We start from the raw sequence: 20,826 nt of genomic DNA on the forward strand, positions 1-20,826 counted from the left end.
CCTTGGAAGCTATTGGAGGATCCATGCATTTCCGTCACAACACTGCAGCCCAGCCTCCACCCCCTCCGGCCTGGATGTCTGCAAGAGCTCCCACTCCGCAGCCCCCCCCCCCCCCCCCCACTCAAGAACGAGCTCACCGAGCCTCCCCTTCCCGCAGGCTTTAGAAGCCCCTTGGCGTCCCTGGGGTCTGGCTGATGGCCTCCGAGAGCCCAGGTGCTACCTTCTAATGCCCACCCTCCCCCCCCGCCCCACCCCCATCTCCACACCTGTCAAGAGGATTCTACTTCCAGCCTCTCCAACTCCTCGTATTTCTGTGTCGGCTGGCCTTTGCGTTTGTTACCATCCTGCGGACCTTGTTCCCCTTCCGCGGGCTCCAGTCCCCGCTGTCTGGCCCCACCCACCTTCCGAGCTCCACTCCCTCTAGAGCCGCACTGTCCGGCGCCGGAGCTGTCTGCCCCAGGCGGCTGTGAAGCCCTCGAAATTCGCTGCTTCGCAATAAGGTGTGGTTTGTGTGTCAGATACACACCAGATTGCAAAGCAAAGATACTAATGGCTCATTCATCATTTTATATTGATTGTGTATTGAAATGAAAATATTTCAGATATTACCTGGGTTAAATAGAATGCATTATTGATATCGTTAAAATTAACTTCACCTGTTTGTTTTCAATTTTTAAAACATAGTATTAGACAATTTTAAATTACATGCCTGGCACACACTTGATTTCTGTTGGATAGCACCGCCTCTGGGGCTTCAGGGAGAACCGGACAGGGTGCCAGGCTCCTCCCGCCCCACTTCACCTGCTGCCAGAGAGAAGGCACCTCGAGGGGAGGGAGGGCCTGTCCCACACACACAGCGCTGAACAGAGCTGTTTTGAGGATGGACAGACGACCAGGGCAGAGGCTCCTCAGGACGCCACTATCCCACCTTTTATTCAACAGATGGATGTGGGTGGAGACACAAGGACAGGACAACAGCCAAGTTTCAATAAATAAGAACAAGGATGACATGGGGTGGGGGGAGGCCGTGCCTGCACAGCCCCACATAAATAACCAGGTTGCTGAACTGGGGTGGAGACAGGCTGGGCTGTTGCCCGCACCGCCCAGGCCAGGGACAGACACCGACACCACAGGGACACGCACCACCTGGGTCGGAGGTGCCTCTCCAGCCTGTCACACGCCTCCCCCCGGAAGCGGAAGCTCCCGGTATCTTGGGGGCGGCTGGGCAGGCTGGGGCTGCAGCACAGTCCCACCCAGGTCAAGTCTGTTTCTTCAGTTTCAGTAAAAAGAGCGGGGTGGGGGCAGGCACATGCATGAGCCCCTCTGTCGGCAGAGCCATGGATGGGCAGCCCCTTGGGGACCCTGAAGATGGACACCCTGGAAGCAGCAAAAATGAGGCCAGGTAAAGCTACTAGTGGGAGGGGGTGGCAAGGAGACAAGCTCTCCCTCCACGTGACCCAGCCCAGATCCTGCAGCGAGCTGGAGAGGCCCTGGGCACTGAGACTTCACAGTCAGAAAAATTTGGACCCAGTGATGGCCAGGGACTTGCCCAGGATTAGAACCCAGGAATCCAGACTCCCAGCCCCACACACTGTGCTGCCCCTAGAGGAGGGGGAGGTACATCCGCTGGAGGGCCCTGTACTGAGGCAGGAGGTGGCTAATTACCAAGGTGTGGGGCCAGGGGTGCCAGGCAGAGGGCCCCTTCCCACCGTCAGGGCCTAGCCTCCTAGTGGTACAGAGGGTGCTGTGGGCTCCTCGGATCTGACCAGGGCCCAGGGTCAAGGGCATCCTGCAGGGAAGGAACTGGGCGGCAGGGATGGGTGGGACTTTCAGCTTGCTCCCGGACACGGTGCCTGCCGGCCTGCCTCCTCACTGGGGCAGACGCTCCCGCCTCCAGGCCTTGGTCTTGCTGTTTTGTCTGCTGGGCCATTGCTGCTTGATCCTTTCGGGCCCAGCTGCAGCTCCACCTCCTCCAGGAAGCCTTCAGAACCTCCTAGGACAGGCCTGCGGTGTTCTTAGACAAGATTGTCCCTCAGATGACCAGGTTGCTCTCACTCAGCCGGACCACATAGCGGTTCTCCTGGGGGACAGGAGTGAGGGACCAGAGCTCAGTCTGAGGGCTCCTGGGCTCCAGGAACGTGGCACCCGCCCAGGCCTCCCACACCCCCACCCCTATCTGCCGTCAGGGTAGACACCTCACCTCAGCCTTCTTCTCTGCTGGGGGCTTCGGCCACTTAGTATGGCTTCCACTACTTCCCAGCAGGGCCCGCTGCTCGGCAGGGGGGCCAGGTTGTGAGGAGTCAGTGAAATCAGCCCCCGAGGGCCCCGCCTCCGTGATGGTCTTCACCTCAGAGGCCAGTGAGTTTGTCCGCTGCTCGGGAATCCGGGCCACGCGGAACCTGTGAGGAGAGGTGGTGCAGTCATCCCCGTCAGAGGAAGGACCCGGGAGCAGGAAGGCAGTACGGCCAGGGTCACACAGCAAGTTGGTGGATCGGAGCCTGAGCCCTTCCTGAGCCTTTTACCCACGGACGAGCCCCCAACACCCCCAACCCTAGGTTGCAGCAGGCCCTTGGCCCAAGGCCCCCGGTGTGGTAAGGGGCCAGGACCCTGGGGGCTCAATGGCTCCAGGTGGGACAGCACGGCTGAGCGGGCCTGCCTTCTCTGTGGCCACCCCCACTGCCCAGAGAGGCACACCCAGGCCAGGAGGGGTGGGCCATCACCAAGCAGAGTATTCAGAGCTCAGCCGAGGTCCCTGCTTCCTCGCCCCAGTCATGTCTCCCCCGAAACCTGCCGTGTCTGTGCCCACCTCACCTGCCCACAGACAAGATGGTGATCTCGCCCTGGCGTCCTGCCTTGGCCCCGGCCTTGGGAGCCCTGGTGGGGTTGGGCAGGAGTCTGGGAGCAGGAGTGGTGGCAGCTGCAGCTTCAGGGGACAGCAGCACCTCGGGCCACTTCTTCTGGCTGCAACGGGAGCAGCAAGGGCCAGAGAGTGAGGCCAGACCCTGCACGGTGTGGAGGTGGTGGCGATGCGGACAGATGTGCGGCATGCTGGGAGGTCCGGGCGGCAGCCTACGGAGGGCACGGGGGGCAGCGGTCACTGGTCACTAGGCCCGGCCAGGACCAGGAGAGGACACAGGAGGTAGTGAAGGGGAGTTGGGGTGACAGGAGAGGGAGCACACCCAAGTGGTGAGTCCCCAGGAGGCGGGCTTATCAGCTGGGTGTGGGCCCTCCTCACCCACCTGCCCACTCACCTGGGTGCAGGCCCGAGGCTGGTCTGCACCAGCTGTCTGCTGTGATACTCCTTCAGCAGCTCCTCCAGGGCCGCCGCGTTCTCTGCAGACAGCTGAGGTCAGGACCGGCTCTGGGCCATGAGGGGCACTCCCTGGGACCCCTGCCCCAGCACCGATGCCCCTGCCTACCCACCACCCCCTCCCTGCCTGGGCCAGGTGCCTTTTCTTCCACCCAGCGCCACCCCACTCAGGCAAGAACTGGAGGAAGAGGGGCAGCACCATCAGCCACGCTAGTCTGAGGGCCCGGCTGGCTCGAGGGGACCTGGCGGGAAGCGCAGAGCCTGATGGGATCTGCCCCCTGAGGCTGCCTCACAGGCTGTGCCTCCTTCCTGGGCGCAGGGATGGTCACCCTTCCCTCACCTTTTTTCTCCGTGATCAAGCGCACCAGGACCCCGATGGTGTCCTCGTTGGCATCCTCAGCCCGGTAGGCGGCGCTGTTCCCTGGGGTCAGAAAAGAAGGACCATGACGCTGGGGAAGGGCGGAGGAAGCTCCAGACTCTCGAGCTACACCAGGCTGTGGCGGCAGAGGGCGCACGAGCCTCCCTAAGAGTCGGGCCACAAGCCTGGGTGTTTATAAACCTGCTCCAGGCCGCAGCATCACCACTGTTCCTGCACCCAAAGCCCCACTTCCTTGTAGTCCCTTTGCAGTGTCAGGGCCACCCGAACTCCACAGTCCCTGCAGAGGCAGCGTGTGGGGTGGGGGGCCGCCTCTTCTGGGGCTTGCCCTCTCCGCCCCTCAGCCAACTCCCACAGACTCCGCCAGTCCCAGGCCTGTTACCTCCCTGCCTGCCATCCCGTCTCCGTAACTAACGAAGGGCTCTTAGCACCCAAACTGCAAAGGCATGAAAATGGGCCACGTGGTCAGTCCCCTGCCAGCAGCAAACAGAGCTCCTAGGACTTGTACCCAGGCAGCAGCCAGTAGTTTGAGTTGGTCCTGGGCTAGGAAAACAAGGGCAGCCCCAGGCGAGCTGGCCTGAGTTTCCACTTCCCTGCCTGCCCACAGCCCCTGCCCTGCCTGCCCCTCTGGACTTCAGTGTCGGGAGGCGGGCAGGGCTCCAGCTGGTCCCAGGCAGCCTGGGGCGCTGGTGCGGGAGGTGCCAGTTCAGCCGGGACTCGGCCACAAGGTTCCTGGGGGCAATAAATGTGCACGTAGGGCCCCTGCCCTCCTGGCCTTCAGCGTAGTGGGTGGGGAGAAGAAAAGGGGGCCCAGGGCTCTGGGGTGGGAGCGGGAGGAACGCGTCTCCCGCTCTGGTTCCAGGACTCGTAACTCAAACCACAGCCTGGAAACCTCAACCTCTGCTGGTGCCTACCCAGGACAGCTGTCCTGCCAGCCCCTCGGGCCAGCGGTCAGAGGTCACTTTGAGTAAGGAGGAGGCAGTCTGACCCTCGGCCCCCACACAGCTAGAGCCCTGAGGAGTCCAGACGCCTACAGGCAGGCATGGCCTCACCCAGCATGGGATCCCACTAAAACCACTAAACGTGCCTCTGCTCTGCCCACCCCCACCTCGGGCCACCTCATTGTCCTTCTTTCCATCCCGTCAGTGTGCAGTGTCCCCCTCTGTGGCTGGCATGCGGCACCTCCAGGAACCCCTCCCGATCTGCCCTCTGCAGGCCTCCCCCAGGCAGACCCTCCAGGCCATGCAGGTTCCCTCGGGTGGCCTCCAAGCTGGGCCGGGCCGGCTGGCCGTGCCCCCCGGCCTCCCCACCAGGACCCCAGGCCGGGCCTCACCGCTGCCTCCAGCTCCAGGGCCGGGCCCGACGTCCTTGTGGGCAGTGCAGTGGTAGCCCTTCCGCTTGAGCAGGTTACACACCAGGATGCCCAGCAGCCCCATGAGGCAGAAGATGGGCACGATGGCGATGACCGCGTACTGGGCGGCCGTCTCCTCGGGGCCACCGGCCCGCGTGCCGTTCCCAGGCTGCCGTGTCTCCCTGGTGCTGCTGGCCCCCACTGCCACCTCCACGCCACGTCGGGTCCGCCATCTCCGCTCTGAGCACCACGGAGGACACAGGCGCGGAGGTGAGGCCGAGGCAGAGAGGAACACACACACAGAGGCCCGGGGCCCACGTCAGGGGGGGTGTGTACATGTGTACATGTGTACGTGTGTGTGTGTGGCAGGGTGCTGATGCGTCCAGAGCCGCCCATGCTGGGGAAGCAAGGCCAGCTCACCCCCAGCCCCTGCTCTGACCATCTGATGAGTCAGCCTGAGAGAGGCGTCCTCGGGCCCCAGGAGGGTCAGAACCTCGTCCCCCGTGCGCTCCTCCTCAGGCTGGGGCGCAGGGGCCACCTGACGGTACCTGCACACGCGCCTGGCCAGGGGCTCCGGGTCCTGCCACCCATGCCCGGCCTGTGGATGAGCTGCCTCAGAAGGTGACTTGACCCAACGGGTGAGAGGAGGTGCATGTGTGCGTGCGTGCGTGTGTGCGTGTGTACAAGCTGATGTGCCCACACCATCTGCCTGGGTGTTTTCAAGGGGACGAGGCTAGAGGACAGACAGGTCAGGATGTGAGCCCTCCAGCGTGGCTGCCACCTGCCGGATGGTCTCTGGCACTCAGACATCAAGAGGCCATCACACAGCCAGCAGGACAATGACATTTCCTGCTGGACACTCTCCCGCTGTTCACCACCACCACCACAAGCTGAGGGAATGAGGACCCCACGGCCTTGGATGGACACTGTGGGGGTCCCTGGGCTCAAGCTCATCAGACCCCCCACACGTACCTTTACCAGTCGTGCCCCCCGCCCCAGCCACTCACCGTCACAGCCACGAGGACCCAGAGGTGTCTGGAAGCATGGCTGGCAGGGAACACGGGGAACCTCTGAAGGAGCAAACCGCCTACAGGGGAGGAAAATGTCACTGAGACCAGAACCTTCCCCCAGAGAGGCTGGACTCCCTACCAGACACACACACCAGTCCTCACCCACCCATTTCACAGATGGGGGGGCGCTGAGGCCTGCTCAGGGGCAGGGTGAGGCTGGGACCCCAGGACCCAGAGTGTTGGTCACTCAGCATGAGCCCCCACGCCCCACCCCGTGGCTCACCCAGGCTGGCAGTCTCCACATCGTGTGTCTTGAATCGCTGAGCCCGCCCGGGCCTCCAGCCTCCCTCGAAGGCTGCAGCGGGAGTGGGGCTGGCATGGGCTGGAGCCCCACGAGGCGGAGAAGGTGCCCGGGGGGCAGGACCTGCACAGTGAGCCCTGCCCCGGGTCCTGCGGGAGGGAAAGGGTGAGAGCGAATCCAGGAGCCAGGCCGGGGCCCTGGGAAGTCCGCCCCTGGCCCTCAGGAGCCTTCCCAGGATGGGCAGGTGGGCGGGGCCAGCTCACCAGGTCGGGCTCCTCCCCGGGCGGGCACTGCCAAGGGGGTGTAGATGTCGGTGTAGCCAGAGGCCAGGGCAGCAGCTGGAAGGACAGCGGGCAGGGCAACTGAGCAGGAAGCGCTGGGCCGTGGCCTCCTGGGGCTGCCCACCTACCACCCACTCCTGACGCCCGGGAGCGGGGGCCGAGGACGGCACAAGGCCCCACCCCCCGGCTTCAGGGACGCCCTCTGACCCCAGTCCCTCATGCTGCAGGTTAAACCCGCCCGTCCCAGACCTGCCGCATGGCCATTGCCCAGGCAGGGAGGGCACCGTGGTGTCTGCCTCTGGAAAGAGCTGGAAAGCCCCAGACAGGCCTGGTCGGGACTGCAAGCCCCTGGGTCTCTGAGTCACTCCCCGTCCATCCTCCAGGACGAGGGGAAATGCTTCCGAATTCCTCTCTCCCTGCTGCCTGGTCCCCCCCACCCCCCGAACCACAGCTGGGCCTGTCATCAGCCTCTGCTCCTTGCGTCCACAGCTGCCGCTTCCTATTCTGGCCGCCGGGTCTCCAGGACCACGTCCTGTGGGAGCGCCCCTGACGCCCGGCCAGCTCTCGCACACCCCTGCACCCCCGGGGCCTGCGGCGTCCCGAGGGAAGGGCCTCCTCGGCCTGTGTCCGCAGCCCGTTCCACGGGGAGCTCTCTGCTTCCCTTTCCAGATATGAAGTGTCTGCCCTGAGTCCACCTGCTCCGGAGGGACTGTCCTCTGATATCACTCCGCCGGCGGCGAGCACAGAGCAGAGCCAGCTGCCCCGAAGGGCGGAGGGAATGACACACACGAGGTTCCGGGGGACCCCTCAGGCTCCAGACCTGGCTTGCAGCTACAAGACCAGCGTGGGCCCAGAGGCACTTCCTTGGGTCAGAGCGCGTCTCGGGAAGAGCTGAGAACCAGCTGGCCCGCCCGACCCGACCGACCAAGCTGGGGAACCGAGCAGCCCCCACACTCCACCCCCTGAGCCCTGGGGCACAGGCGTCAGGACTCGCTCCTCTGGCGTCCCTGCAGGGCCACCCCCAACTCACCACGAGGAAGCAGGGCAGGGGCCAGTGTGGTGCAGAGGTCAGCTTCATCCTCAGGCCCCGTGGTCCCCAGCCTAGGGCAGATGGAGGGGGCTCAGCGGGAGGCGACGCCAGGCCTGCTTCCAGCACAGCCTGCGCTCGCCCTCCACGCCCGAGAAGAGGTGGGGTGCCCTGTCTGGGGCCAGCCTCCCAGGGCAGCTCTACTGGAGGGGAGCAGCAGGGTCTGCCATGCTGAGGAGGCTTCCCGGAGGAGGACAGGATGGGCTTCCTTCCCCTCCCCCAAGCAGCCAGGTGCCTGGGGCCTGGGCAGGGGGCCCGGGAGGAAGGAAGCCGTGACTGCGTCCCCGTCCCTGGGGATGGGGGGTAAGAGAGCTTGCACTCCCCCACCCCAGTGTCCCAGGCACCCGTCCCTCAGAGCTCCCTGCTCCAAGAGGGGCCCTGCCTCCCACCTCCCAGAGCTCCAGACAAGCCTCTCTCCCCAGAAGCCTCTCCAGACCACCTTCCCCAAAGCTGGGCTTGGCCCCAGACGTCCCCCGCCTGCACTGCCCTGACTCCATCACAGCCCTGCCCTCCCGTGTCCCTGTCCTCGCCCCACTGCCCTCTCCACAGGGGACCAGGGGCGGGCCCCACAGGTGGCCGCCGTGGCCAGCACGCAGCATCCCATCCTCCCTCGGGCGCCTACTGTGTGCCGGGCACAGGAAGTAGTCAGAACATGAACAAGATGGACAGTGTGTCCCTGTCGCCAGGGACTCGCACCGTACAGTAGACCGACGTCCCAGAGACCGAGTGTCCCCCTGCAGTGGGCGCCGGCCGGTGGCAGAGCCCTCCGGCTGGGTGCAGCCTCCTCTGCAGCCTCCTTTGCAGCCTCCCGCCAGGGGCAGGGCCGGCGCAGCAGAGGGAAGGGTCGGATCAGACAACAGGGACCCTGGCAAAACCAGGGGGTTCCCAGCGAGGGGTTTCCAGGAGGCCTGGCTTCAGGCTCAGGAGGGCGAGGGGGGCACTGGAGAGCCAAGCCACAGGCCCAGGGCCCCCAGCAGGTTGAGGGGACCCTGCCCGGAGCCCCAAGCCAGCTGAGGCCAAGCCCCTGGGGACAAGCGCTGCCGGCAGCAAAGCCCAGGTCACACGAGGGCCCCTCAGCCTGTGGGTGGCCTGGGCTTCCCACCTGGAAGAGGAGCCAGAGGAAAACGATCTGCCCTCGCTGGGTGACAGGCCAGGGGCTTGAGTTACACACCCCGGGAGGGGGAGGGGCGGCGGCCACACCACGGGACTCTCCAGGTCACTGGCAGTGGCTCTCAGCCCCAGGCCAGCTCGGGGGAAAACCTGGGACAGAATGTCAGGCCAGAGCAGAGTGGAGGCTGCGCCTGGCAGGCGGTGCCCCTCGGCTGAAGTCCCCCGGCCCCGCTGCGCCGTGCCCCGCCCCCTCTGCCTTGTCACAAGTCTTCCTTTCCAGTTCCCGCCTCAGAGTGGAACTTCGCCGGCCTGCGCAGCTCCCCCTCAAGCCCACCTCCCCACAGCCCCCTGCTCCTCACAGGATCTAACCCACAGACCCGCCCACCAGCCCCAGGTCCCCAGGCTGGTCCCCAAACCCTGCCGGGTCCCTAGACCCAGCAGCCCTCCCAGTCGCCGGGGCGGTCCTAGAGGGCCAGGGCAGGAGTGAGGCGGAAGCGGCACTGCAGCCACAGAAGGGACGCCCCGGCCCACCCCTGGTCCGAGGGGCACCTGCTGGACGACGGGAGCCCACGGGGAGGGCCGGGCAGCTGCTCATCCCCAGGCAGACGGGGAGCTGTGATCCCCAGGCCTCCAGGCGCAGAGCGAGTGTCCGAGGGCCCAGGTGCCAAGCCAGCGCGGACCCACGCACTCAGGCACATTCGCAGACGCGGCTGCCCCGGCCCTGCCGCCTTCCAATTACCTACCTTCTAATTACCCCAAACCCCCACTTACTCCAGTCTGGCCCCCAGTCTCTGCTTACGGCTGCTCCCCGGCTCCACACTCGGCCCAGACTGAGCCCCCAGTGGGCCTGCCTGGTCAGGCAGCCGCCAGCCGGCCCCCGAACTCTGTGCACCCGCAGACACACCTGCAGCTCTGGCCTACCCTCCACCCCCACCCGGCACTACCCCCCTCACCGGTAACCCACCGTCAAAGCCCTGAGCACTAGAACCTCCGTCAAGGAGCCAGTTCAGACGGAAACCCCTTCTGCAGACCGACCCGGTGGGGGTCTGAGAAGGCCCCACCTGAACCGCTCTGCCTTGTCCTAGCGGCCGAGTGGTCAGCGACTTCCCGAAGCTCCCCAGAGGGGGCAGGAGGGCCGACCGAGGCCCTGAGGAGGGCTGGGCCCACAGCCACCAGCCTCCTCTCCCCTCCGGGTGCCCCTGGCCCAGGAGAACCCCATGGGGCCCCAGGGCAGAGAAGGAAGTTAGCTTCAAGGCCACTCCTCCCTGAGCAAAGCCTCCTCGCGGGGGCCCCACCAGCTCCCCAAGGGACCGGCCCTGACCTCACCTCCCCGGGTCCTGGCTTCCTCATCCGCAGCATGGGCTACCGCCTCCCGGGCCAGGCCGCCCTGAGGTTTATGTGAGGTGAGGAGCCTGAAGTAGGTCGTGGGAGTTCCTCCCAGCCCCTTCTTTCCTGCGGCTCCTCCTGCCCAGGCAGGTAATTAAGCATTTGTTTGCCCGCTTGCTTATTGTTGGCCCCCCCACCAGACAGCAGTAGGGCAGGGACGCTGTCTCATGCATCGCAAAGCCCTCCGGGCGCACGTCTGGGGCAGGAGCGCTCCGCCACGCAGGCCCACGGAAGCAGGGGCTTCCTCACACGCAGCCCACCCCTGCCCTCCACAAAAATACCCGAACAATCAGAACCAGAAATTCCCTGGAGGAAAGCCAGCTAACAAAGCCCGGACCAGGGCCCCACGCCAGAGGCCCGAGCACCGGGGAGGTGCAGCCCCGGAGGCCGCACAGAAAGAGGAAGCCGTGCCGCTGGCGGCCTCGCCGCTTCCCCTTTCCCAGCTCTGCAGCGGCGGTGCCCAGCCTCTCACCAGCCTCCTGTCAGCGTCACCAAACCCTGAAGGTCTCCCAGCCCTGTGCCCACCCCACGGCCTCCAGTTCACCCCACCTGCAGCCTAGGAGCCTTGTCTCACCATCCAGCCGCACCCCCACCCCACCCCACCCCACCCCAGCTACCCTGGGCCCCGCTCAGCCCCCACAGGTGCCTCGCTCACCCCAGTGCACTGGTTGGTATCTGTTTCTTCTGCCCAGAAACCCCTCCCATCGCCGGGGCAACACCTACTCTTCCTTCAGAGCTCTCAGCTCAAAGTCACTTCCTCCTGGAAGCCCCCCACCACCTCCCCTTCTGCATTAATCATCCTGCACCGGGCCCTCCTGTCGGCCCACCCCGTCCCCACTGGCTGCTGCCCTCCGGGCCCAGCGCCCAGCACCCAGTGCCCAGCACAGGGCCCGGTGCGGGTTCGTGGGGAAGCGTATGTGAACTTAGGAGGCACGGGGCTGGGGTCAGAAAAGGCACTCTCAGGAGAGGGTGCAGCTTCTGCCAAGGTTGGGAGGGCCAGAGAACAGGTGAACGGTTGAGGAGCTCAGAGGCTGGGGTGAGGGGGGGTCTGAACCTGGACCTGAAGCCCAGGGCTAAGGAACGCAGGGAGGCCGCCCGGCCTGCTCCGCTCTGCTCCTCGCTGGCACTGCGGCCGCGGCCCCTCGCCCACTGCAGAGGGCAGAGGAGGGAATTCACAGGAAATACTCCACAGAAGACCTGGTGCAAAGTAGGCTCTCAAATAGCAGTTGCTGTGCCTCAGTTTCCCCATGTGTAAATTGTGAGGGGAAACAGCATACACCGACAGGCAGGTGTACGGTGTAAATGAAATTATCCTATATTTACGTGTCCTGCTTGGCGCAGAGTCCAGTGCACAGGAGGGGCCATTAGCCTGGTGAGAATCTGGGAGGGAGGAGGGTGTAGGTAGGGAGGGGGGTCTGGGGAGGCGGGTGGGCAACGCCCAGGTCACACACACCAAGCCCGGCTGCAAGCTGAGAAGCTGCACTCCTCCCAGGACCTGCAGGAGCCTGGACGGGTTGGCAGGGGCCGGGCCGGAACGGAGTAACTGTGTCTCAGAGGGCTCCCTGCCAAGGGAAGCTGGGGTGGGAGGCGGGCGCTCACCTGGGGCAAGGAGGGGAGGCAGGTAGTTTGCATCCCAGCCATAGCTCTAGGGCCTGAGGTCCACCCTGCCGCCTCCAGAGGCTGGGGTTGCCTGGAGACACAGCTGGACCCGGCCCCCCTCAGCCCCTCGGCGGCTGCACCGAGGCAGGAAGACAAAGGCCGCCCGTCAATAGAGAAATCCAGGTTAGCAAGGAGCCCGGTGGTTCCCTGGCAACTGGGGCTGAAGTAGGGCAGTGCCCGCAGTGGCGGCAGCGAGGGCGGCTAGGCTCTCCTCCCGTTGTCCTCCTCGCAAGGAGGGGAAGTGACCCTTGTGCCTGTGGGCCGGGCCCTCGTCCTGGGTCACCTCCAGTCCTCACAGGAGGGGTGAACATCCCTGTCTCACACCTGGGTAAACTGAGGCTGTGGGGGGTCACTGCCTCCCACCCTCCCCAGAGCCCGGCCTGACACACGGCACGTGCTCTCGGGGCATCTGCCAACCTGCTGACAGAGGCCAGGCAGCCAGTGGACGCAGCAAGCAGGGGCTGTCACACGGCACCCAGAGGGCCCAGGGAGAAGGGTGCCGCCCCACCCCAGGGTCTCTGGGTATCTGGGGGTTCCCTGTTTCTGTGCTCATTCGTGCACCCCTCCAGGGGGTGCCAGCTGCAGGGGAAGGGCGCCATGAGGAGGAGGGAGCCCAGGGAGGGCTGGGAGTTCCTGGGGGAGGAAGCAGGGGTCCCAGGGCGAAGGCCCACTCCCCAGGGCTGCTCACAGGCTGGGCTCAGAGTCTCCTGGGTGGCCTCAGGGCCCCTTAGTGAGAAGGGCCCCTACTTCCCACCCCCACCCCAGCCGTGGGCAGCCTCAGCGTCCCAGCTCACAGCCCTGCAATGCGGACTCCATGTGTGCTGACCCCCAGTTCTGCTCCCCGGCCCGCTCCCAGGGGCTGGGCACGGTTTCCCCTCAGTGGGGTGCGGTGGGCGGGTGAGGCTGAGGGACTACGTGGTTCTGAGGCTCCAAAAAGGGCTGAGGCAGCCAGACGGGCCTAGCCAGCTTGTCGCGGTCTGGGGGCCGTGCAGACCGACCCCTGCCCCTTCTCCGGGCCGAGTCAGGGGCTCCGGGAGCGGGGTCTACAACCAGACAGCTGTCTCGGGCACAGCTGGGACTCCCCACCACCCTCACTAAGCGCTTACTGCATACCTCCTTCCCTTCCCAGGCCAGGTTCACTGGCCCCTCACAGGCAGGGCCCCAGGCTTCACAGTGAGGACACTGAGGCTCAGGGAGGCTGAGTGATGCTCTGTAACATCCTGCTGCCGGAGGCCACAAGGTCGGCCCAGCCGGAGGGGAATGGGCAGCTGGCCCCCGCCCCCAGGCCTGGCAGCCCCCAGCGCCTGCGCCCCAGCGTTCCCACCCCCCCACCCCTCAGTGCAGTGGGCTTCCTGCTCCGGCCAGACAGGGGGCTGGGCCACCCTGGGCTGTCTCCCTTGGCCCCCATGACCGGATGGCAAGGGGCCTGGGAGGCCCAGAGGGTACCTCACTGCCCTCCCACCTGTGCTGTTGCTTCCTCCTCCTCTGAGAAGCCACCTTTGCCTCGGCCACACAGTTGGGGACACGTCACTAAGGTGCCAGGGAGACCCAGAGTCTGCTCAGCACAGGCCTTGCTCTGTCACTCAGACCGGGCTGACCTGGCTGGGGATTAGCAAGAGACCGAGGGCAGACGGCAGCCCCGGCCTGCCCCGTGCTCCGTCCCCTCCAGACCTAGTGTGCTGGGGTGGACACCTTCCCCCCAAGCCCCAAGAGACCCCCAACCACACCCCTGAGTGACCCCTCACCAACAGAGCCTGAGGCCTGGGGTCAGCCTGACGGCAGGAGGGGCGGGTGCGGGGCTCTGGGTCAGTCACACCCCAGAGTTCAGCTGTGGCTCGTCACCAGCAGTTCTGTGACCCTGAGCAAATCACTCACCCCCCTGGGCTTCTGAGTCCTCCCCTGCAGACAGAGGTGCTTGTCCCTGCCTCTGGGGGCGCTGAGGGGTAAGCGGAGCCACTGTAAACAAACAGTGCCGGCTGGGGGCGGGCCAGGCCTCTCCCGAGGACTGGTTCTCACCACAGCCCACGAGGAGCCGGGCTGAGAATGGATCGTTGTCCAGCCAAGGTCACCTAGGGGCTTGGGAGTGGGCAGGGGTGCTTCAGGGGACCCAAGGTCAGTCCCAGTGGCATGGGGGGAGGAGCCTGGGCCTTCCCAGGAAGATCCTGGGTGTCCATTTCTCAGCCCCATATGGGCCTGTGGCCATCTGCTCCCGGGCCAGCTGAGTCACAGGCAGGTTGGGGAGGGGTGCTGAGTGGTCGGCACCCAGCCCCACGTCTCTGAGCCTCAGTTTCCTCCTCTGTAATTTTGGGCAGTGGTGCCTGCTCAGCTGACCTTCTGGCGTGCCTGGAGGATCCAGAGCTCACAAGGGAACAGTGGCTCTTTTTACAATCAGGCCTTAGCCTGGGAACCACCCCTGTAGGAAGTCCTCCTGGTCAGGGTAGACCATCCCCTCCCCTGGCCCCATGAGCCATCATTGTCTATGGTCTCCCCCAGGGGAGGGAGGCAGGCGGGCACATGCAGGAAGCTGGGTCCCTTGCAGGGCCAGGGGCTGGGGCGCCCAGGCCCCTCCCTGAGCTCCCTGCTCCTCTGCACGTGAGGGTGTGCAGGTCCCAGAGCACGTCCCTCCTCCTGGATGCCCCCCCCTCAGACCCCACCTCTGATTGGTTGCCGAGGCCCCTCCACCGCTTCCCGTCTGTGCCAAGTAGCCAGGGCACACACTCAGGGCCACATGGGCAGTTTATTTATAGAGCTCTCATCTTTCCCAGGGTGGCCCAGGGAAGAGCTCTGGCCTTCCAGGCGGACAGACCTGGGTTAGGATCCCAGTGGCACCAGGCTCGTGCCAGCCCTTTCCTCTCCGGGCCTTCTTTCCCGACCTGGACCTGGAGGGACTGCGGGCCCTCTGGGCAGAAGGCTGAGCAGGTGAGAGCCTCAGGTCCTCACCCCGGGGCTGGACGCACAGTGGGGACACAGCATCGACTGACTCTTTTCTTCCCTGCCACCCTAGTCCCAGCTGATGGCACCAAGCCTAGGCCCTGGCACCCAAGGGCTCAGCCCAGCGAGGGCGCTAAGTTCTGCCAGAGACCACGTCCCAGTGCCCAGGTGGGCAAGCATGGCCCGTCAGGGTGTGCCACCGTGCGTCCCAAGTCCCAGCACCGAGTGGGAACAGGGCTGGACAGGTCCTGGGGCTGGTCCCGGGCAATGCTGGGAGGAGGGCCAGCCCTGTGGCACAGGGCGCCTGGCTGCACCCAGCCAGGCCCAGTACTGGGCAACAGCCCCTCCATCACTTCCTCCCCCGCTGCAGGCAGTGGGCCTGCGCCCTCTCGGATGGACGGTCGGACAGCCCTCACCTGGGGGCTGGGTGCGAGCCTGAGTGCCAGGCTCTGGCACCGGTGGCCATGTGCCTCCGTCTAGGGCAGGTCCCCTCTCCTCTCTGAGTCTCAGCTCCCAGTAAGCAGCGTGGGAAGGGGCGGGGGTCCCCATCAGCGCTGCTCAAGGATCCCTGTGCCCGGGGTCTGGCGCACAGCAGGGCCTCCGCTGGGAGTGTCCTTGGCTGGCCCAGAGTGCCAGAGTGAGGGCCGTGCCTGAGGAAGACCCAGGGTAAGCCCCAAACTCGCCCTGCTCACCGCGTGGCCTTGAGTCTTCACCCCAGCCCCCGCACAGAGACCCTGCAAACCTCCTTGTGCACCCCAGCACACAGGGACAGACAGGACAGTGGGAGCAGGCAGGTGGTTCCCAGAGGTGAGGGGGACACCTGGCAGGTGGACTGCAACGATGGGGAGGGGCTCACATTGGGTGGGGAGGGCTTCCTGGGTGAGCGGGGCTGGGGCTGCACCCTGAATGGCCAGCAGGGTTCTAGCAAGAGCGGACAGCGAAAGCAAAGGCAGAGTGGAACCAGCATCCTGTAGGGAGAGGCAAGGGTGAAGATGTAAAGTTCAGAAGCGTCTCGGGAGGGAAAGACCCGATGCTGGGGTGTGGCGAGCAGGTGGTACTTTAGAGACAGAGACAGTTGCTGTGGGAGGGTGTGGGGGAACTGGAAGTGGGGGCAGAGAGGCCAGAGCTGGGACGTGAGAGGGAGCCCTGATCCTGTGAAGGTGCGTCCGGGCTGCGCCTGGGAACACGTGGGGGACCCGGCGGAGGTGCCCTGGCTGGAGGGGAGAGCCAGAGCATCAGGGTTCTCGGGTTCTCGGCTAAGTCTCTGCGCTTCTCCGACCCTCAGTCCCCGTCTCTGTAACGTGGGGCTGGGCCCACGAGCAGCGGCAGGGTGCTCCCTGCCCCTCTGCGCCCCGGCAGGACAGACACCAGCCTCCAGCAGCTATCACACCAGGCCCAGCGGGGGCCGCACGTGCGAACCCGGCCCAGCCCACTGTCATTCCTATCATCCCAGGAGACCCAAGTTCCCAGAAAGGTTTGGCTTGGGCAGGGCACAGGCAGGGATGGGCCAGGGCCTCCCTGGGCTGAGGCTGGGAAAGGAGATTAACCCTTGGTTAACCCTTCCCATCTCCCCCCTCCCAGGCCCTGAGCTATTTCCACCTCTGAGCTGGAGATGGAAATAACTCAGGCTCAGCCCCAGGAGACCAAGACAGCTATTCTGATCAGGCCCACGAAGCACAGCTCCAGCCATTCCAGAGAGGACGGAGGGACACCCTGAGCCCCAGCTCTAGTGCTCTGCCAGGCAGCGGCAGTGGTCAGAACAAGCAGGGGCCTCAGGGGAAAACAGGGAGGCCAAGGCCCCGAGAAGGCGGGGCACAAGCTCAACGTCACTGCCCGCCTGCTCCCCGCCACAGCGTGTGGGTGGACTTGGGAGAGGGACCGCAGGGCAACTCTGGAGAGGGGGACAGGGCCTCCTAGGTATGGTGAAGGTCAATGGGGACTCTCAGTCATCCTCGCCACCCCGGTGGCCTGGGCCGTGTTGCCGCCCGCCGACACTCTCCAGAGCTATGTGGCCTGGTCCCAAAACCAACCGCAGGCTCTAGAAGGCAAGATACAGGTCTTTCTGGTGACCTCTGATTAGGGGTGGGAGTTGGGGCAGGGAGAGAAGAGGAGAAGGAGGAGGAGGAAGAGCGGGAAGACCACAGAACCCAGTTTCAGACGTGTGTGAAAACGCACACCACACTCAGAATTCACAACGGCACACGCTGGCAAGGCCACGCTTGCCGGCCTGGGTTGGAGAGAAGGAAACCCGGCTAAGCTGTGGGCAGCTCCAGGCATACCTCGTTTCACTGTGCTGTACAGGTGCTGTATTTCTCACAAACTGAGAGTGAGACCCTTCACCAGCAAAAGCATCCGGGCTCGCTTCACTGCGATACTGGCTTGATCATGGCAGGCCGGAGCCAAACCCGGAACGTGTCCGAGGTTTGCTTGTGTTGGGAAGGTGGGCGGCCCTCTCCAAGCATCTCACAGGACTTCAGGGCCAGAAGACCCGAATTCCAGTGCCGGCACTGTCCTGACTCTACATGACCTTGGGCAAGTCACTTGCTTCACTGAGCCTCAGTTTCCCTCCCTGAAACACTCACACTCTCAGAACCACTGTGCGGATTCGACGAGGGTGCGCCTTAAGTGCTGCACACACCTGTCCTCCCACCCTCGCCCCCGGCAGAACACAGTCCACATTTTCAGAGACTATCAGCGGAGGACAGAACTTCCAGATCCTTCAGCAGGGGCTCCCTCACCCCCCCAGCCTGGACCCTGCATGAACCTGACTGTGGCAGTGGGCACCTCCTACCGGCCTAGCCCAAATGCTAAAGGGCCCCTGTGCCAGGCTCCATATCAGAGACCACACTCACGGGGACAAGTCCACACCCTCCCTCCTGGTGCGCAGAGAGAGGAAGGAAGGAGACCTGGGCCAGAGAAGTCAGCCTCGCTGTCATCAGCACCTACCTGGGTGTAGCCCCTGGGCCACAGTGTCCACAGCAGACAGCCTACCCCACCCCCAACTGCAGTTTTTCTACCTGAGGAGAGGAAAGGGAGAACAGAGGCGGTGGACCCTAAAACAACAGAGGATCCCGAAGTGATGATGCACGGTCCACTCACAGCTTGACACCTCGGTGTGCAGATGGGGAGACTGAGGCCCAGGGCGAGCAGAGTCAGAGTGAGATGGAGCCGGGGGGGGTGGGGGGCCAATGAGAACACAGGCTACCAGGGGAGCAGAGCTTTGCCAGGCCTCCAGGACGTGTGTGTTGGGAAGTGGACTCTGAGGCTACCTCAAGGCCCCTCAAGTGCTCCAGAGGTGTGGCCCCACCAGATGTGGCCCAGCGGTCACCCCCTCCCTTCACCAGGGCAAATCACTAAGGGTCCACCCACCACACTAAATTGAGCTCCTGAGCAGCGCCCTCTTGAGGAAAGTCCTGGAGAGACCCTTGTCCCCTGGCTCCCTGCTCTTCCCTCAGAGCAACCCCCCATCTGCCGGCAGGGTTTTGAGGTCCCTCCTCCTTCCTCCACTTACTCATTGCCCCGAGGCATAGACAGACAGACAGACAGACACACACACACACACACACACACACACACACTACTTGACCCCACAAACACACTTTGACTCCAGTGATTCTCGGCTGGGTCTGTCACCTGGGGTTCCTCTCCCTTTATGTCACACTCACACTAAGAGCGGCCCTGGGCCTGCTCTGGTCACACTCTATGCCACACACACAGTGACCCCAGTTACCCGGGGTCTCACTCACAGTGGGCCGGGGTCACTCTCACACACACACACACACTCTGCCTGTCACAAACACAGAGCCCCTCTGTGTCTCCCGCTCGGCCCCGCGTCACCGCCCAGTGGCACGACCACACATTCGCCTGGGCTGGGCCGCCTCAGGCGCCGTGTCACCCACAGTCACGGGCTGACACCGTTCAGACTCCCCCCATTCGGCCGCCCCGCGCTGCAGCCGCACCACCCCGCACCCGGTCCTGGTCTTGGTCCAAGTTTGCCGGGCCGGGGGCATCTCCGGGGCCCGCCGGCTTCTTACACAGCAAGTCCCGCCGCTGCTTCGACACTAGGCGCGACTGTGCCTGGAGTCGGGCCGGAGGACGCGGAGGTCCCGGGGTGGGACTCGGAGACTGGCAGGAGCCGGTGCGCCGAAGACTCCGGGACAGGACGCGGGGGTGGGGGGGTGGGGGGGCGTGGGGCTGCGGCATCCGCCGCGCCGCTGAACTTCCTCAGACTAGGGGAGGCAGTGGGCGCCACTCGGGTCTGCATCCCTCTGGCCCGGCTGCGGGGTAGCGAACCCGAGGCTGGGGCTCCGTGTGCCCTCCTTACCTGGCCGCCCGCCGCAGCTCCAGCAGCTCAGCTCCAGGCGGCTCCGGCCCCCCTTTGCGAGCGCACGGGCAGCCGCCAGGCTGCGCGCCTTTTGAATGAATCGTCTGCCTCGCCGGCACAACCCCACCCCCACGCGTGACAGCCGCCGGCCCCGCCCCCGACGTCAGACCGCGGCTCGCGTCCCCCCCTTCCCCTGGGGCCGCGGAGGGGCTCTGGGTCTCTCGCCCCGCGGCTCTGCTCTGTGTCGCCACCTCTCGCATCCCCCGGAACTGCAGGGAACAGCGCAGAAGAGGCTGGGCGTCCAACCAAAAAAGAAGGGGTTGAGCGATGTAAGATAGACGGGAGACTTGGATGCGGCTAGGGGTTCCGTCACTATTACCAGTGCCAACGGGGCCACCGCTGCCCCTTCCTGGGTCTCGTTCGCTCCTGGAAACTGGCAGTCAAGGAGAATGACTTCACTTTGTCTTGTCAATGAAGTCCAGGCCTGCCCCTAGAAACCCCCACCTAGAAGGTGACAGAAGTCCTGGTGAAAATGGATCTATAACAGAGGCCCACCCCTGGTGGGCTCCTGCACATTCCTCAGAGCCCAGTCCAAATCGCCTTCCTCCAGGACACATTTCCTGTCTCCACTCCACCCATCCCTCTCTGCCAGGTTAGCTAGTCCTTCCTTTCAGCAGAACAGGAGACACACTGCTCTCCCTTCCTTACCATAAGCTGTCCCATCCTGCTGATTCCCATTGCCAGCCATTAGGGTGCCCAGCAGGGCAGTGACTAGAGACTCCAGGGTAGCATCCACACTGTGTTCCCAGCTTTGTGAATTGTGCCCCCGGAAGGTGTGTGATGCAGTGGGCCAGGACCACAGGCAGCAGCTCAGCATCCAGAGTGCCCCCCCCCCCTTAGTGCCATTCAGAAGATCCCAGGTGGCTCTCCTGGGACAGCAAGGTTGAGAAGGGAGGGCCTCCTGCTGGGGGCAGAGGCCTGGCTGGGATCAGAATAATCACAGCTGAGGCAGAGATGGAGGAACATAAATAGGCTATTGGCGATAGATTGTTGGGGGGAGGTAAAGAATCCAAACCAAACTGAGTCATAGAATCCGAGCTGTGAGGTGAGGGGGCAGGGAAGATTGAGTCCCCTGGGTCTGGGAGATTCCAGGAGAACTGAACACCTGCAGAGGGAGGAGGGGATGGGGAAGAGTTTCCATTTCTCTAGGCCTTGCCTGGGTTGTGGGGGGAGGGCAGGAAGAGCTCCAGGTCACTGAAAGGGTCATAGCCTCAGCCCCTTGTATGTCACTGGAGACCCTCCAGGGTCACATACCCCACATTCAGGCCCACAGAGGGAGCTCAGAAAGGACTCGTGCTGGGGATCTGGTGAGGTGGCCAGAGCATCCTAGGACGCCTACCCTTTTCCTGCAAATGTTTTCTTTGTAAGTGTATCCAGTTCCAAGTTCTGGAATTCGTATAGTAGCATTCCATATGCCACTCAACAGATCAAATGGGGATACGCTTTTTGGCCAAGCAGCACTGGCTATTAATGGAACGTCCTGCAGAGGGCCGGGCCTGCCTATACTACCAGTTCTTTGTGAGGCTTTGGTCTAATCCCCGCCCTCCTCCATTCCTGCATCTGAAACTTAAGACTGATCAATTTGTTGCCTGAGGTTGCTCTAGTTCTCTGTGGGAGGATGAGGTTGCTCGGCCTGGCTG

General features: G+C 64.4%; 1 protein-coding gene across 2 annotated transcripts; it reads right to left on the reverse strand.

The window, feature by feature from the left end:
- Window positions 1–882: 882 nt before the first annotated feature.
- RELT (RELT TNF receptor) lies at window positions 883–19,207 on the reverse strand. 2 transcript variants are annotated; one of them, XM_036028832.1, is made up of 11 exons: window positions 19,127–19,207; window positions 7,660–7,730; window positions 6,612–6,686; window positions 6,331–6,497; window positions 6,045–6,124; window positions 5,020–5,277; window positions 3,651–3,731; window positions 3,252–3,333; window positions 2,812–2,961; window positions 2,201–2,399; window positions 883–2,080 (listed from the first exon to the last, which is right to left on the reverse strand). In XM_036028832.1, the coding sequence occupies exons 2-11, from the start codon at window positions 7,705–7,707 to the stop codon at window positions 2,033–2,035; spliced, it is 1,188 nt and encodes a 395-aa protein (XP_035884725.1). In that variant the 5' UTR covers window positions 7,708–7,730; window positions 19,127–19,207; the 3' UTR covers window positions 883–2,032. The 2 variants fall into 2 exon arrangements, with proteins under 2 accessions (XP_035884725.1, XP_035884724.1); XM_036028831.1 differs by lacking the exon at window positions 19,127–19,207 and adding an exon at window positions 8,819–9,063 and having other exon boundaries at window positions 2,812–3,069.
- Window positions 19,208–20,826: the final 1,619 nt, after the last annotated feature.

This window comes from Phyllostomus discolor, chromosome 6 (genome assembly GCF_004126475.2).
Source record: "Phyllostomus discolor isolate MPI-MPIP mPhyDis1 chromosome 6, mPhyDis1.pri.v3, whole genome shotgun sequence".
Lineage (NCBI taxonomy): Eukaryota > Metazoa > Chordata > Mammalia > Chiroptera > Phyllostomidae > Phyllostomus > Phyllostomus discolor.